The sequence below is a fragment of the Bombina bombina genome, chromosome 9, assembly GCF_027579735.1.
Source record: "Bombina bombina isolate aBomBom1 chromosome 9, aBomBom1.pri, whole genome shotgun sequence".
In the NCBI taxonomy this organism is placed as follows: domain Eukaryota; kingdom Metazoa; phylum Chordata; class Amphibia; order Anura; family Bombinatoridae; genus Bombina; species Bombina bombina.
This window is the reverse complement of record NC_069507.1, coordinates 199,941,567-199,956,587: the sequence shown is the minus strand read 5'-3', so window position 1 is coordinate 199,956,587 and position 15,021 is coordinate 199,941,567. Positions and strand designations below refer to the sequence as shown.

The 15,021-nt window shown below is 41.1% G+C and overlaps 1 protein-coding gene across 1 annotated transcript in view; it reads right to left on the bottom strand.

Moving 5' to 3' along the window:
• MMS19 (MMS19 homolog, cytosolic iron-sulfur assembly component) overlaps nucleotides 1–15,021 on the bottom strand; it is a gene marked incomplete in the record, with an annotated part of 198,225 nt that overhangs the window by 50,754 nt on the left and 132,450 nt on the right. Inside the window, 1 exon segment of the mRNA XM_053692573.1 lies at nucleotides 7,391–7,490. Within this exon segment, the coding sequence (XP_053548548.1) occupies nucleotides 7,391–7,490 (100 nt within the window).

Sequence of the window (15,021 nt, the reverse complement as noted above, 5' to 3'; positions counted from 1 at the left end):
TCTTTCCCATTGTATTCCATGTTGAAGAAATACCTAGGTAGGTGCCTGGAGCTCTACATGGCAGGAAATAGTGCTGCCATCTAGTGCTCTTGCAAAACTGCTGTATACAGGACTACAGACACATGCACGCTCCTGAGCTTACACCCCTGCTTTTCAATAAAAGACACCAAAAGAACAAAGAAAATGTGATAATAGAACCAAATTAGAAAGCTGTTTAAAATTGTATGCTGTATCTCAATCATCAAAGAAAATAATTGTGGTTTTATGTTCCTTTAAAGGCTAAACAGGATATATATTATTATCAGGTATTTGTAGAGCGTCATTAAATTCTGCATCGCTATAAACATCAAATGGGTAGAGGGCCCTGCCGAGAGTTTCACTGTTGTAGTCGGCTCTTATGATGGTGGTCTACAAACAGCTGGGCTCATTGGCTTACATGCTAAGGGGTTCAAGGGGATAGTAATAGTATTGGGAAAGGTTAGTGTAGGTTGTATGCGTCCCTGAACAGTAGAGTCTTCAGGGAGCGCTTGAAGCTTTCAAAACTAGGGAAGAGTCTTGTGGAGCGAGGCAGAGAGTTCCACAAGATGGGAGCCAGTCTGGAGAAGTCCTGTAAACGGGAATGCGAGGAGGTAACAAGAGAGGAGGAGAGTAGGAGGTCGTGAGCAGAGCGAAGGGGACAGGAGAGTATCTGGAGACAAGGTCTGAGATATAGGGGGGGGAGCAGTGCAGTTGAGGGCTTTGTATGTCAGAGTCAGAATTTTGTGTTTAATTGGTAGAGAGGTGCAGCAGCTGAAGAGGGAAGTGCAAGGAAGATGAGCCTGGCAGAGGCTTTCATAACACATCTGCATATTTTTAAATTGCTGTCTATTTAAATCATAGGTCAACCTCCTATTATGTGTAGCATTAATAAATAATGGAACTCAAAGTGCTATATCAAGGGGTATCAGTTTTTGGAGCTGCAGTTTTCACATTTCTGCCTGGCTGTCAGGCAATATTGCAGCCAGGTCACCACTATCTCTTCTTTACTCCCACTGGCCAGAAACCAAGTGCAGTGCTTGAGAAAAACCATACACTGCGCTCCGAGGTGACCTGGCTGAAACCTAAATCAAGTTTGCTTGCTGTACATGCACACAAGCCAACAGATAATCATACTGGCGGTCATTATTTGCATTTTAGTGGGGCATAGAGCCAGCAGGCCAAACCACTGGAAGACAAATATAAGTCTTTAGAGTATATATCAACAAGATTACCATTTAGAGAGTGAAACACATTTCATATTCTCAATTCTAAAGGGCTTAGTTATCACTCAGAATTTCTCTGAAATATACTGTAGAATTTTTTGTTGCTAGAAAGGTATTTAGCAGATCGTTCTTAGGAATGGTAATCACCAAATTACCATAGAAGAGAAAAACAGAATTTATGCTTACCTGATAAATTACTTTCTCCAACGGTGTGTCCGGTCCACAGCGTCATCCATTACTTGTGGGAAATGTTCTCCCCCACAGGGAAAGGCAAGGAGAGCACACAGCAAGAGCTGTCCATATAGCTCCCCCTCTGGCTCCGCCCCCCAGTCATTCGACCGATGGTTAGGAGAAAAAGGAGAAACTATAGGGTGCCGTGGTGACTGTAGTGTATAAAGAAATTTTTTTCAACCTGATTAAAAAAAAACCAGGACGGGCCGTGGACCGGACACACCGTTGGAGAAAGTAATTTATCAGGTAAGCATAAATTCTGTTTTCTCCAACATTGGTGTGTCCAGTCCACGGCGTCATCCATTACTTGTGGGAACCAATACCAAAGCTTTAGGACACGGATGAAGGGAGGGAGCAAATCAGGTTACCTAAATGGAAGGCACCACGGCTTGCAAAACCTTTCTCCCAAAAATAGCCTCCGAAGAAGCAAAAGTATCAAATTTGTAGAATTTGGCAAAAAGTGTGCAGAGAAGACCAAGTCGCTGCCTTACATATCTGGTCAACAGAAGCCTCGTTCTTGTAGGCCCATGTGGAAGCCACAGCCCTAGTAGAGTGAGCTGTGATACGGTCAGGAGGCTGCCGTCCGGCAGTCTCATAAGCCAAGCGGATAATGCTTTTCAGCCAGAAAGAGAGCGAGGTAGCAGTAGCTTTTTGACCTCTCCTCTTACCAGAGTAAACGACAAACAAAGATGAGGTTTGTCTAAAATCTTTTGTTGCTTCTAAATAGAACTTTAAAGCACGAACAACATCTAAATTGTGTAATAAACGTTCCTTCTTTGAAACTGGATTCGGACACAAAGAAGGAACAACTATTTCCTGGTTGATGTTCTTGTTGGAAACAACTTTTGGAAGAAAACCAGGCTTAGTACGCAAAACAACCTTATCTGAATGGAACACCAGATAGGGTGGATCACACTGCAAAGCAGATAATTCAGAAACTCTTCTAGCAGAAGAAATAGCAACCAAAAACAGAACTTTCCAAGATAGTAACTTAATATCTATGGAATGTAAAGGTTCAAACGGAACCTTGAAGAACTGAAAGAACTAAATTTAGACTCCAAGGAGGAGTCATGGGTCTGTAAACAGGCTTGATTCTAACCAAAGCCTGAACAAAAGCTTGTACATCTGGCAAAGCTGCCAGTCGTTTGTGCAACAAGACGGATAATGCAGAAATCTGTCCTTTTAGAGAACTAGCTGACAACCCTTTATCCAAACCTTCTTGGAGAAAGGAGAGAATCTTTGGAATTTTAATCTTACTCCAGGAGAATCCTTTGGATTCACACCAACAGATATATTTTTTCCATATTTTATGGTAAATCTTTCTAGTCACAGGTTTTCTGGCTTGGACCAGAGTATCAATCACAGAATTTGAAAACCCACGCTTGGATAAAATCAAGCGTTCAATTTCCAAGCAGTCAGCTGCAGAGAAACTAGATTGGGATGTTCGAATGGACCTTGTACTAGAAGGTCCTGTCTCAAAGGTAGCTTCCATGGTGGAGCCGATGACATATTCACCAGGTCTGCATACCAAGTCCTGCGTGGCCACGCAGGAGCTATCAGAATCACCGAGGCCTTCTCCTGTTTGATCCTGGCTATGAGCCTGGGAAGGAGAGGAAACGGTGGAAACACATATGCTAGGTTGAACGACCAAGGCGCCACTAATGCATCCACTAGAGTCGCCTTGGGATCCCTGGATCTGGACCCGTAGCAAGGAATCTTGAAGTTCTGACGGGACGCCATTAGATCCATGTCTGGAATGCCCCATAATTGGGTTAACTGAGCAAAGACCTCCGGATGGAAAGTCTGACGGCTCAAATAGTCCGCCTCCCAGTTGTCTACTCCTGGGATGTGAATAGCAGATAGATGGCAGGAGTGATTCTCTGCCCATTGGATTATCTTGGTTACTTCCTTCATCGCTAGGGAACTCTTTGTTCCCCCCTGATGATTGATGTACGCAACAGTCGTTATGTTGTCCGACTGAAATCTTATGAACCTGGCTTCCGCTAGCTGAGGCCAAGCCAGGAGCACATTGAATATAGCTCTTAGTTCCAAAATGTTTATCGGGAGAAGCGACTCTTCCCGCGACCATAGGCCTTGAGCTTTCAGAGAGTCCCAGACCGCGCCCCACCCCAAGAGGCTGGCCCACTCCGGTCTGCGGAAACTCATTCCCTGAGACAGGTGATCCTGGGTCAACCACCAGAGAAGTGAGTCCCTGGTTACCTGGTCTACTTGAATTTGGGGAGACAAGTCTGTATAGTCCCCATTCCACTGATTGCACAGCTGTAATGGTCTTAGATGAATTCGAGCAAAAGGAACCACATCCATTGCTGCAACCATTAGTCCTATTACTTCCATGCATTGAGCTATGGAGGGTTGAGGAATAGAGTGAAGAACTCGACAAGCTTTTAGAAGCTTTGTCTTTCTGACTTCTGTGAGAAAGATCTTCATTTCCACAGAATCTATTATTGTTCCCAGAAAAGGAACCCTTGTGGACGGTGACAGTGAACTTTTTTCTATGTTCACCTTCCACCCGTGAGATCTGAGAAAAGCCAACACAATGTCTGTATGAGCCCTCGCTTTGGAAAGAGACGACGCTTGGATTAGGATGTCGTCTAGATAAGGTGCTACAGCGATGCCCCTCGGTCTTAGGACCGCTAGAAGGGACCCTAGCACCTTTGTGAAAATTCTGGGAGCGGTGGCTAAACCGAATGGAAGAGCCACAAACTGGTAATGTTTGTCCAGAAAGGCGAACCTCAGGAACTGATGATGAGATTTGTGGATTGGGATATGCAGATACGCATCCTTTAGATCCACGGTAGTCAAAAATTGACCCTGCTGGATTGTCGGTAAGATTGTCCGAATGGTTTCCATCTTGAAGGATGGAACTCTGAGGAACTTGTTTAATATCTTTAAATCCAGAATTGGCCTGAAAGTTCCCTCTTTTTTGGGAACCACAAACAGGTTTGAGTAAAACCCTAGACCTTGTTCCCCGGACTGGGTTTATCACTCCCATCTTTGTTAGGTCTCTTACACAATGTAAGAATGCCTGTTTCTTTATCTGGTCTGAAGATAAGCGAGACAGGTGGAACCTTCCCTTTGGAGGAAGTCCCTTGAATTCTAACAGGTATCCCTTGGAAACTATCTCTAGTGCCCAGGGATCCAGAACATCTCTTGCCCAAGCCTGAGCGAAGAGAGATAGTCTGCCCCCTACCAGATCCGGTCCCGGATCGGGGGCTACCCCTTCATGCTGTCTTGGTAGCAGCAGCAGGTTTCTTGGTTTGTTTACCCTTGTTCCAGCCTTGCATGGGCTTCCAAGCGGGTTTGGGCTGGGCCGCGTTACCTTCTTGTCTAGCGGCAGTGGAGTTATTAGCCGGTCCGTTCCTGAAATTGCAAAAGGAACGAAAATTAGACTTGTTCTTAGCTTTAAAAGGCCTATCCTGTGGGAGGGCATGGCCCTTACCCCCAGTGATGTCTGAAATAATTTCCTTCAATTCCGGCCCAAAAAGGGTCTTACCTTTGAAAGGAATATTCAGTAACTTAGTCTTGGACGACACATCTGCCGACCAGGATTTTAGCCAAAGCGCCCTCCGCGCAACTACAGCAAAACCTGAGTTTTTCGCCGCCAATTTCGTTATTTGAAAGGCGGCATCCAATATAAAGGAATTAGCTAACTTTAATGCATGAATTCTGTCCATGACTTCTTCATAGGAAGTCTCTCTCTGGAGCGACCTTTCTAGTTCTTCGAACCAAAAGGACGCCGCTGAAGTGACAGTAATAACACATGTAGCTGGTTGAAGGATGAACCCTTGCTGAACAAAAATCTTTTTAAGCAATCCTTCCAATTTTTTATCCATAGGATCTTTGAAAGCGCAGCTGTCCTCTATAGGAATAGTTGTGCGCTTCGCTAGTGTTGAAACAGCTCCCTCAACCTTCAGGACCGTTTGCCATGCGTCCCTTCTAGGGTCTACTATGGGAAACATTTTCTTAAATATAGGAGGTGGGGCAAAGGGTACACCTGGCTTCTCCCACTCCTTTTCCACTATGTTCGCTACCCTCTTAGGTATTGGAAAAGCGTCGTCGTGCACTGGGACCTCTAAAAATTTGTCCAATTTGCACAACTTCTCTGGTACTACCATGTTATCACAGTCATCCAGAGTAGCTAATACCTCCTTAAGCAAAGCGCGGAGATGTTCTAGCTTAAACTTAAATGCCACTAGATCAGGTTCTGCCTGTTGAGAAATTTTCCTGAGTCTGAAATTTCACCCTCAGACAGCCCTTCCCTTACAGCCAATTCCGATTGATGCGAGGGTAAAATAGATAAGGCATCGTCAGCGTCTGATTGTTCATCCTTTTTATCTGTATTTAAAACTGAACAATCACGCTTTCTCTGAAAAGCTGGCAGTTTGGATAAAAGATTTGCTATGGAATTATCCACTACTGCTGATAATTGTTGCATAGAAATAAGCACTGGCGCGCTAGGTGTCGCCTGCGCGGGCAAAGCTGGTGTAGACACAGAAGGAGAGGATGTAGAGCTATCCCCACTACCTTCATTAGATAAATCATCTTGGGCAACATTATGAAAAATAACAGAGCTGTCCTGATTTTGTTTGGACGCTATGGCGCAATTATCACAAACACTCGAAGGGTGAACCACATTTGTCTCTATACACACAGAACATAGGACCTTCCTTAGGGGTCATCATTCACAGAAAAAAGCCTTTTGGAGTCACTTTCTGAGCCACAGGACCCTCTCACATGAATCTGCATGCACTGCCTTGAAATTCAACTGCGCAGCTGAAGCGCCAAAATGAGGCTTCCTCCCTCAGCACACTAGAGTGAAGGGGCCTTCCTGACTAGATTTAGGTGTCTAAAACAAGCCAGATCAATAAAAAACGTTCCCAAGTGTATGTGAGCTTATAAAATATTTCAAATGGTATAATATTGTAATAAAAACCAATCGATTTGGCCCCTAACAGTGTCTACCAGCATAAAAAACAAAAAGGGGAAGCCTGTTATCTTTTTTGCTGAGGTGAAAGAAAAATGGCTTACCGTTTCCCCTGAGGGGAAAAATGACTGTCATCTAGCATTAGCCTGTGTTGTTAGAAGGAGACTAGTCATACCTGAAGCAGATGAGTCTGCAAACTGTTACCCCCAACTGAAGTTCTCTTGTTTCAACAGTCCTGCGTGGTAACAGTAATGGATTTTAGTTACTTGTGCTAAAATCATAGCCCTCTTAAACAGAAATCTTCATCACTTTTCTGTTATAGAGTAAATAGTACAAGCCAGCACTATTTTAAAATAACAAACTCTTGATAGAAGAATAAAAAACTACAACTAACACCACAAACTCCTCGCCATCCCCGTGGTAGATGCTACTTGTTCAGAGCGGCAAGGAGAATGACTGGGGGGCGGAGCCAGAGGGGGAGCTATATGGACAGCTCTTGCTGTGTGCTCTCCTTGCCTTTCCCTGTGGGGGAGAACATTTCCCACAAGTAATGGATGACGCCGTGGACCGGACACACCAATGTTGGAGAAATAAAGTGCAGAGATCATATAGATTTTTAATATAATGTATTAGCAAAAATGTATTTGCAATTCATTTAAGAGGTTTTTATCTTAGAAAGTTTATTTTTTATTATTAAAACTTTAAAAGTAAATACAGGAAACCTTGTTTTCTTCACTATCTGACAGTATGAATAAATAAGCGTTTCACAAGCAAATTTATATTTAGGATTATAACACACATCTATCATTTACACTGCTGTACAGTGTGTTAAATGTGATTAATTCAAACTAAAGTAAAATGCTTTCTAATAAGTTCAGTAATACTACATTTGTTTGGGAGCAGAAAACAGGCCTAGTAATCTTTTATGTGGAGTGATAACATTTTTATTGGTGAATCCTTCTAACATACTTACTCAGGACTGAGATGAGTGCTGGCTGCACTTATTACAGGCACCATGGCAGCAAGGACCGTGTTCCCTAGTAACATATCATTTCCAGGCTGAGTCCCCCTGTCTGAGAGAAATAATGTACAAAGTGTGTAATTATACATACATGGCATAGCAATTTTAAGCAATTGTTTTTTTACATAAGTTAAATGTGTGCCTTACAAATAGTATGCATCTACAAAGCACATATGTAGCTGCCATATGAAACGAGTATTCCACCGTTAAACCGCTTGTGTAAGGTACCCCAGATCACCCCAAGCCAGCATAGCTTTCTTTATTCAGTAGCGTGCAGCTCAGCCAATTAGAAGGCTACTGTCTGTACCATTAACTGTCAGTTTGTGAGTGTTCTATTTCTGCCGTTTACCCAGCTTCCTAAAGCAAACATGCACATGTGTACCCACATCGTTAAGTGATTAACAATTTACATGATAGTAGTAGTGTGGAACAAAATTAGATGATAACAAATGTTAAAACAATGGCAGAATCAGAAGCTGGATAGGATCTCCTTGAATTTTTTTCTTGCTTGGATAATTAATTTTTAAGATCCCGTGCACGGACTGACCTTGGTTATTTGGTTGGCAAGGTTTCTCACAGCTGGTATTTTTTTATATATATATATATATATATATATATATATATATATATATATATATATATATATATATATATATATATATATATATATATATATATATATATATATATATATATATATATATAACACATCATTTATGTAAAAACTTGATAAATTCATTTCTTTCATATTGGCAAGAGTCCATGAGCTAGTGACGTATGGGATATACATTCCTACCAGGAGGGGCAAAGTTTCCCAAACCTCAAAATGCCTATAAATACACCTCCCACCACACCCACAACTCAGTTTAACGAATAGCCAAGTAGTGAGGTGATAACAAAAAAAGGAGTAAAAAGGCATACAAAAAGAGGAACTGGAAATATAAATTGTGCTTTTATACAAAAAATCATAACCACCATAAAAAGGGTGGGTCTCATGGACTCTTGCCAATATGAAAGAAATTAAATTTATCAGGTAAGTTCTTACATAAATTATGTTTTCTTTCATGTAATTGGCAAGAGTCCAAAAACTAGTGACGTATGGGATAGAAATACCCAAGATGTGGAAGACCACAGAAGAGTCACTAGAGAGGCAGGGATCAAATAAAAACAGCTATTTTCGCTGAGAAATTCAATCCAAACAAAAATAAGCTTTTCTTATAAATCTCAAGAAAAAAACTGAAATCATAAGCAGAAGAATCAAACTGTGACAGCTGCCTGAAGAACTTTTCTACCAAAGACTGCTACAGAAGAAGCAAATACATCAAAATGGTTAAAAGCATGCAAAGAAGACCAAGTCGCTGCTTTGCAAATCTGATCCACCGAAGCTTCATTCTTAAAAACCAAAGAAGTGGCAACTGATCTAGTAGAATGAGCTGCGATTCTCTGAGGCGGAGATTGTCCCGCCTCCAAATAAGCTTTTTTGAATCAAATGCTTTAACTAAGATGCCAAAGAAATTGCAGAGGCTTTCTGACCTTTCCTGGAACCAGAAAAAAAAACCAAATAGACTAGAAGTCTTTCTGAAATCCTTAGTAGCTTCGACATATTTCAAAGCTCTTTTAACATCCAAAGAATGTAAAGATCTTTCAAGAGTATTCTAACACCAATTTCCCTACTAATGTTGTAAGAATTCACAACCTTAGGAAGAAATTTAAACAAAGTCCGCATAACCGCTTTATCCTGATGGAAAATCAGAAAAGGAGACTCACAAGAGAGCAGACAATTCAGAAACTCTCTAAGCTGAGGAGATAGCCAAAAGGAACAACACTTTCAAAGAAAGTTGTTTAATATCCAAATAATGCATAAGCTCAAATGAGGAGCCTGTAAAGCCTTCAAAACCAAATTAAGACTCCAAGGAGGAGAGATTGATTTAATAACAGGCTTGATACGAACCAAAGCCTGAAAAAACAGTGAATATCAGGAAGTTTTGCAATCTATGAAATAAAACAGAAAGAGCAGAGATTAGTCCCTTCAAAGTACTTGCAGACAAACCTTTATCCAAACCATCCTGAAGAAATTGTAAAATTCTACGAATTCTAAAAGAATGCCAAGAAAATTTATGAGAACACCATGAAATATAGGTTTTAAACCCGATAATAAATCTTCCTTGAAACAGATTTACAAGTCTGTAACATAGTATTAAGCACTAAGCGTTCAATTTCCATACCTTCAAGACAAGATCCGCAAAACAAAATATGTGAGGCCATGCTGGTGCTATCAGAAACACATGCAATTGTTCTATTATGATCTTGGAGATCACCCTTGGAAGAAGAAAAATATAAGCAGGTTGGTAAAACCAAGGAACTGCTAACGCATCCACCATCTCTGCCTGAGGATCCCTGGACCTGGAAAGGTACCTGGGAAGTTTCTTGTTTAGATGGGAAGCCATCAGATCTATTTCTGGAAGACCACACATCTGTACAATCTGACAAAATACATCTGGATGGAGAGACCACTCCCCCGGATGTAAAGTCTGACGGCTGAGATAATCGGCTTCCCAATTGTCTACACCTGGGATATGAATCGTAGAAATTAGACAGGAGTTGGATTCCACCCAAGAAAGTATCAGAAACTTCTTTCATAGCTAAAGGACTGCGAGTCGCACCCCGATGATTGACATATGCCACAGTCGTGATATTGTTTGTCTGAAAATGAATGAATAGTTGTCTCTTTAATAGAGGCCAAGCCTGAAGAGCCCTGAGAATAGCACGGAGTTCTAAGATATTGATTGGTAACCTCGCCTTGTGCTGTCAGAGACCCCCAGACAGCTCCACAACCTGAAAGAATTGCATCTGTAGAGACTACAGTCCAGGAAAAACAAACAAGAGAGGCCCCTTGAACAATACGATGATCGTCTAACCACCAAGTCAGAGAGAGTTGAGTGTTGGGATTTAAGAATATCAACTGTAATATCCGAGTATAATCCCTGCACCATTGATTCAGCATACAAAGCTGCAGAGGTCTCATATGAAAATGAGCAAAGGGAATTGCGTCCGATGCTGCAGTCATGAGACCTAAAACTTCCATGCACATAGCCACTGAAGGGAATGATCGAGACTGAAGGTTTCGACAAGCTGAAACCAATTTCATTAGTCTCTTGTCTGTTAAAGACAGTCATGGACACTGAATCTATCTGGAAACCTAAAAAGGTGACCCTTGTCTGAGGAATCAAGAAACTCTTTGGTAAATTGATTCTCCAACCATGTTTTTGAAGAAACAACACCAGTTGATTCATGCGAGATTCTGCTAAAAGAAAAGATTGAGCCAGTACCAAGATATCGTCCAAATAAGGAAACACCGCAATACCCTGCTCTCTGATTACAGAAAGGGCGGCACAGAAAACTTTCGAAAAGATTCTTGGAGCTGTCGCTAGACCAAATGGAAGAGTGACAAATTGGTAATGCTTGTCTAGAAAAGAGAATCTCAGAAACCGATAATGGTCTGGATGAATCGGAATGTGAAGATACGCTTTCTGTAATTCTATTGTGGACATGTAATGAGCTTGCTGAACAAAAGGCAGAATAGTCCTTATAGTCACCATCTTGAAAGTTGGGACCCTTACAAAATGATTCAAAAACTTTAGATCCAGAACTGGTCTGAATGAATTTTCCTTCTTTGGGACAATGAATAGATATGAATAAAAACCCAGACCCTGTTCCTGAAGTGATACTGGCACAATTACACCTGAAAGCTCCAGATCCAAAACACACTTCAGAAAGACCTGAGCTTTCACAGGATTTGTTGGAACGTCAGAGAGAAATAATCTTCTCACAGGAGGTCTTACTCTGAAACCTATTTGAAACAATGCTCTGAATCTGCCCAAATATCTTGAAATAATTTAAATATGCCCCCCCACTAACTGAACTGGAATGAGGGTCGCACCTTCATGCAGACATGGGGGCTGGCATTGGTTTCTTAAAAGGCTTGGATTTATTCCAACTTGAAGATGATTGATTTATAAATTTCAATGTCTGAAGTAGGATCTTCTGAGCCAGAGAGATCCTCATCAAAGTATGACGCAAGACGCAAAATGAAGTAAAAAAAAATGTTGGCGACAACAAAACATCCGGAAATTACGCAACTCTCGTCATAACAAACGTGACTTCACGCCAAACAACCTGGCATCAACTAAGACGCAGGAAATGACAAAACATGCGTCACCATAGACAAACATTCGCACCAAGAATGACACAATAAATAACAACATTTTGCGACCTCACAAGCCTAATATGCCCGCAAAATTTAAGGAAAGACAAGTCAAATTGGAAAAGAAGACTATACCCCAGGTAAGAAAATATTTAAAAAAAACTTCCTAAAACATGATTCCCATACTGAAACTGTTAGACTGCAAAAGGAAATATACAGAGACCTGACTCATGGCAAATATAAGTAAATACATATATTTAAAACTTTATATTAATACATAAAGTGCCAAACCATAGTTGAGAGTTTCTTAAATAACGATACATACTTACCGAAAGACAACCATCCACATATAACAGACAGCCAAACCAGTACTAAAAACCATCAGCAGAGGTAATGGTATAAGAGTATACAGTTGATCTGAAAAGGGAGGTAGGAGATGAATCCCTACGACCGATAACAGAGAACCTTTGAAAAGATTTCCCGTGAGAGAAACCATAGAAATCAATAGGCGATACTCTCTTCACAACCCTCTGACAAACACTGTACACTGAAAGGAATTGGGCTTCAATATGCTTAGAAGCGCTTATCACAGCACAAACTTAGCACAAATATACTTCACCACCTCCATAGGAGGCAAAGTTTGTAAAACTGAGTTGTGGGTGTGGTGGGAGGTGTATTTATAGGTATTTTGAGGTTTGGGAAACTTTGCCCCTTCTGGTAGGAATGTATATCCCATAAGTCACTAGCTCATGGACTCTTGCCAATTACATGAAAGATCTCTCTCTCTCTATATATATATATATATATATATATATATATATATATATATATATATATATATATATATACACACACATACACACACACACACACACACACACACACACACTATATACATACATATATAAAATCAAGGAAAAAACCTACAACATTAAAACAGAGAAACAAAAAAGTTTCACTAGATGCCAGCAGAGTGAATTATTAATTTTGGCCAGTGGGTGGCAGCAACATACAAGAATCACATCTCTGAACAAAGTTTGACAACATCCCTAGGAGACAAGTTTGGTGTCTGTGACCAGACTCTACCTACACTGTGCAGCCCTTACCTCATATTGATTGAGGTAGAAGAGTGTAAGTAGAGACCCAAAAGAGACCGGGATCAAGACCTCCTAATTATTTTTGTTTTGTTTTATGAACTTTATGTGCAATATTAACTGTTATGTTATATATTAACTGTTCGTAATTTTCAAGGAACTTTTATGAATTTTTTGAACTGGATTTAGATATATGAACTATATTTTTTTTTAAACGATTTTAAACTAACCATGTGCTACTACTAGTAATTTTGGTCACCTAATAGGTCCACTCTATAGTAATTATATTCATATTTACATTTTGTCTATTAATATTATCACTATTAGTGAATTTGTTCTCACACTAGTTTTTATATAGATATATATACACACACACACACACACTGTGGCTTAGTGGGAAGCCTGGGGAAACCTTATTGGAGCTTTAAGAAAACAAATTATGCTTACCTGATAATTTCCTTTCCTTCTGTATGGGAAGAGTCCAAAGCTGCATTCCTTACTTGTGGGAAATACTGAACCTGGCCACCAGGAGGCGGCAAAGACACCCCAGCCAAAGGCTTAAATACTTCCCCCACTTCCTCATAACCCCAGTCATTCCGCCGAGGGAACAAGGAACAATAGGAGAAACGGGTGGGAGCTGTGGACTCTTCCCATACAGAAGGACAGAAGGAAAGGAAATGATTTGGTAAGCACAATTTATGTTTTCCTTTTTAATATGAGCTGCATTCCTTACTTGTGGCACAACAGCCTGAAAAAACGTTCTCCCAAAGGCCGCTTCAGCAGAAGCAAAAACATCAAACGTGTATAAATTTGGAAAAAGTATGTAAGGAGGACCAGGTAGCCGCCTTACAAATCTGATCCATAGAGGCCTCATTTTTGAAGGCCCAAGAGGAAACCACTGCTCTCGTAGAATGAGCCGTAATCCTCAGAGGAGGCTTATGTCCCGCTGTCTCTATGCTAAACGGATGATACTCCTCAGCCAAAAAGATAAGGAAGTCGAAGAGGCCCTCTGACCCCTACGCTTCCCGTAAAAGAGAACAAACAGAAAAAGAAGTTAGTCTAAATTCCTTCATGGCCTGAAGATAGAACTTCAAGGCACAAACCTCATCCAGAATTAAGTTGTAAATGCTCCATCAATGAAGAAGGGTTAGGACATAAGAACCACAATCTCTTGAATGATGTTGCGAATTGACACAACCTTAGGAAGAAAACCTAACTTGGTTCGTACAACAGCCTTATCAGCATGGAAAGCCAGATATGGAGGGACACATTGCAAAGCAATCAATCACAGATACCACAGATAGGTGGTGATGTTCGACTGGAATCGGATAAACCGGGCTAAGGACAACAGAGGCCAAGCCATCAGAGCATTGTAAATCGCTCTCAACTCCAAGATGTTTATGGGGAGAACAAACTCCTCCCAAGTCCATAGTCCCTACGCCTTTAACGAGTCCCAGACTGCTCCCCAGGCTAGCAGGATGCCGTCCGTGGTCACAATCACCCAAGAAGGTCTCCAGAAACATGTGCCCTGAGAAAACCACCACGAGAGTCTCTTGTCGACTGGTCTAGAACTATCCTCTGAGACAGATTTGAATGGTCTTCGCTCCATTGTCTGAGCATGCATAATTGCAGAGCAAATGGAATTGAGCAAAGGGAATTATGTCCATGGAAGCGACCATCAGACCAATTACCTCCATACATTGAGCCACTGATGGCCAAACAGTAGACTGTAGAGAGAGGCAAGAGGAGAGAATTTTGGATTTTCTGACCTCTGTCAGAAAAAAATTTCATCCGTGGGAACGTAGAAAAGACAACAAGATCTCTGTATGAGAGTTTGCTTGTTGAAAAGATGGCGCCTGAACCTATATGTCGTCCAGGTAGGGCGTCACTGCAATTCCCCGAGACCTGATCACTGCCAAAAGAGCCCCCAGAACCTTTGAGAAAATTCTGGGAGCTGTGGCAAGGTCAAACGGAAAAGCCACAAACTGAAAGTGTAGAGATTTAACCTCCCACCTGACACTCCCCACCCCCTGATCCCTCCCAAACAGCTCTCTGCCCTCCCTCATCTTAGGTACTAGCAGTATGAAGATTTAAGGTATTTTTTTTAAATAAAATAAAAAATATTATATATACACACACATATATATATATAACATAATTTATGTAAGAACTTACCTGATAAATTCATTTCTTTCATATTAGCAAGAGTCCATGAGCTAGTGACGTATGGGATATACATTCCTACCAGGAGGGGCAAAGTTTCCCAAACCTCAAAATGCCTATAA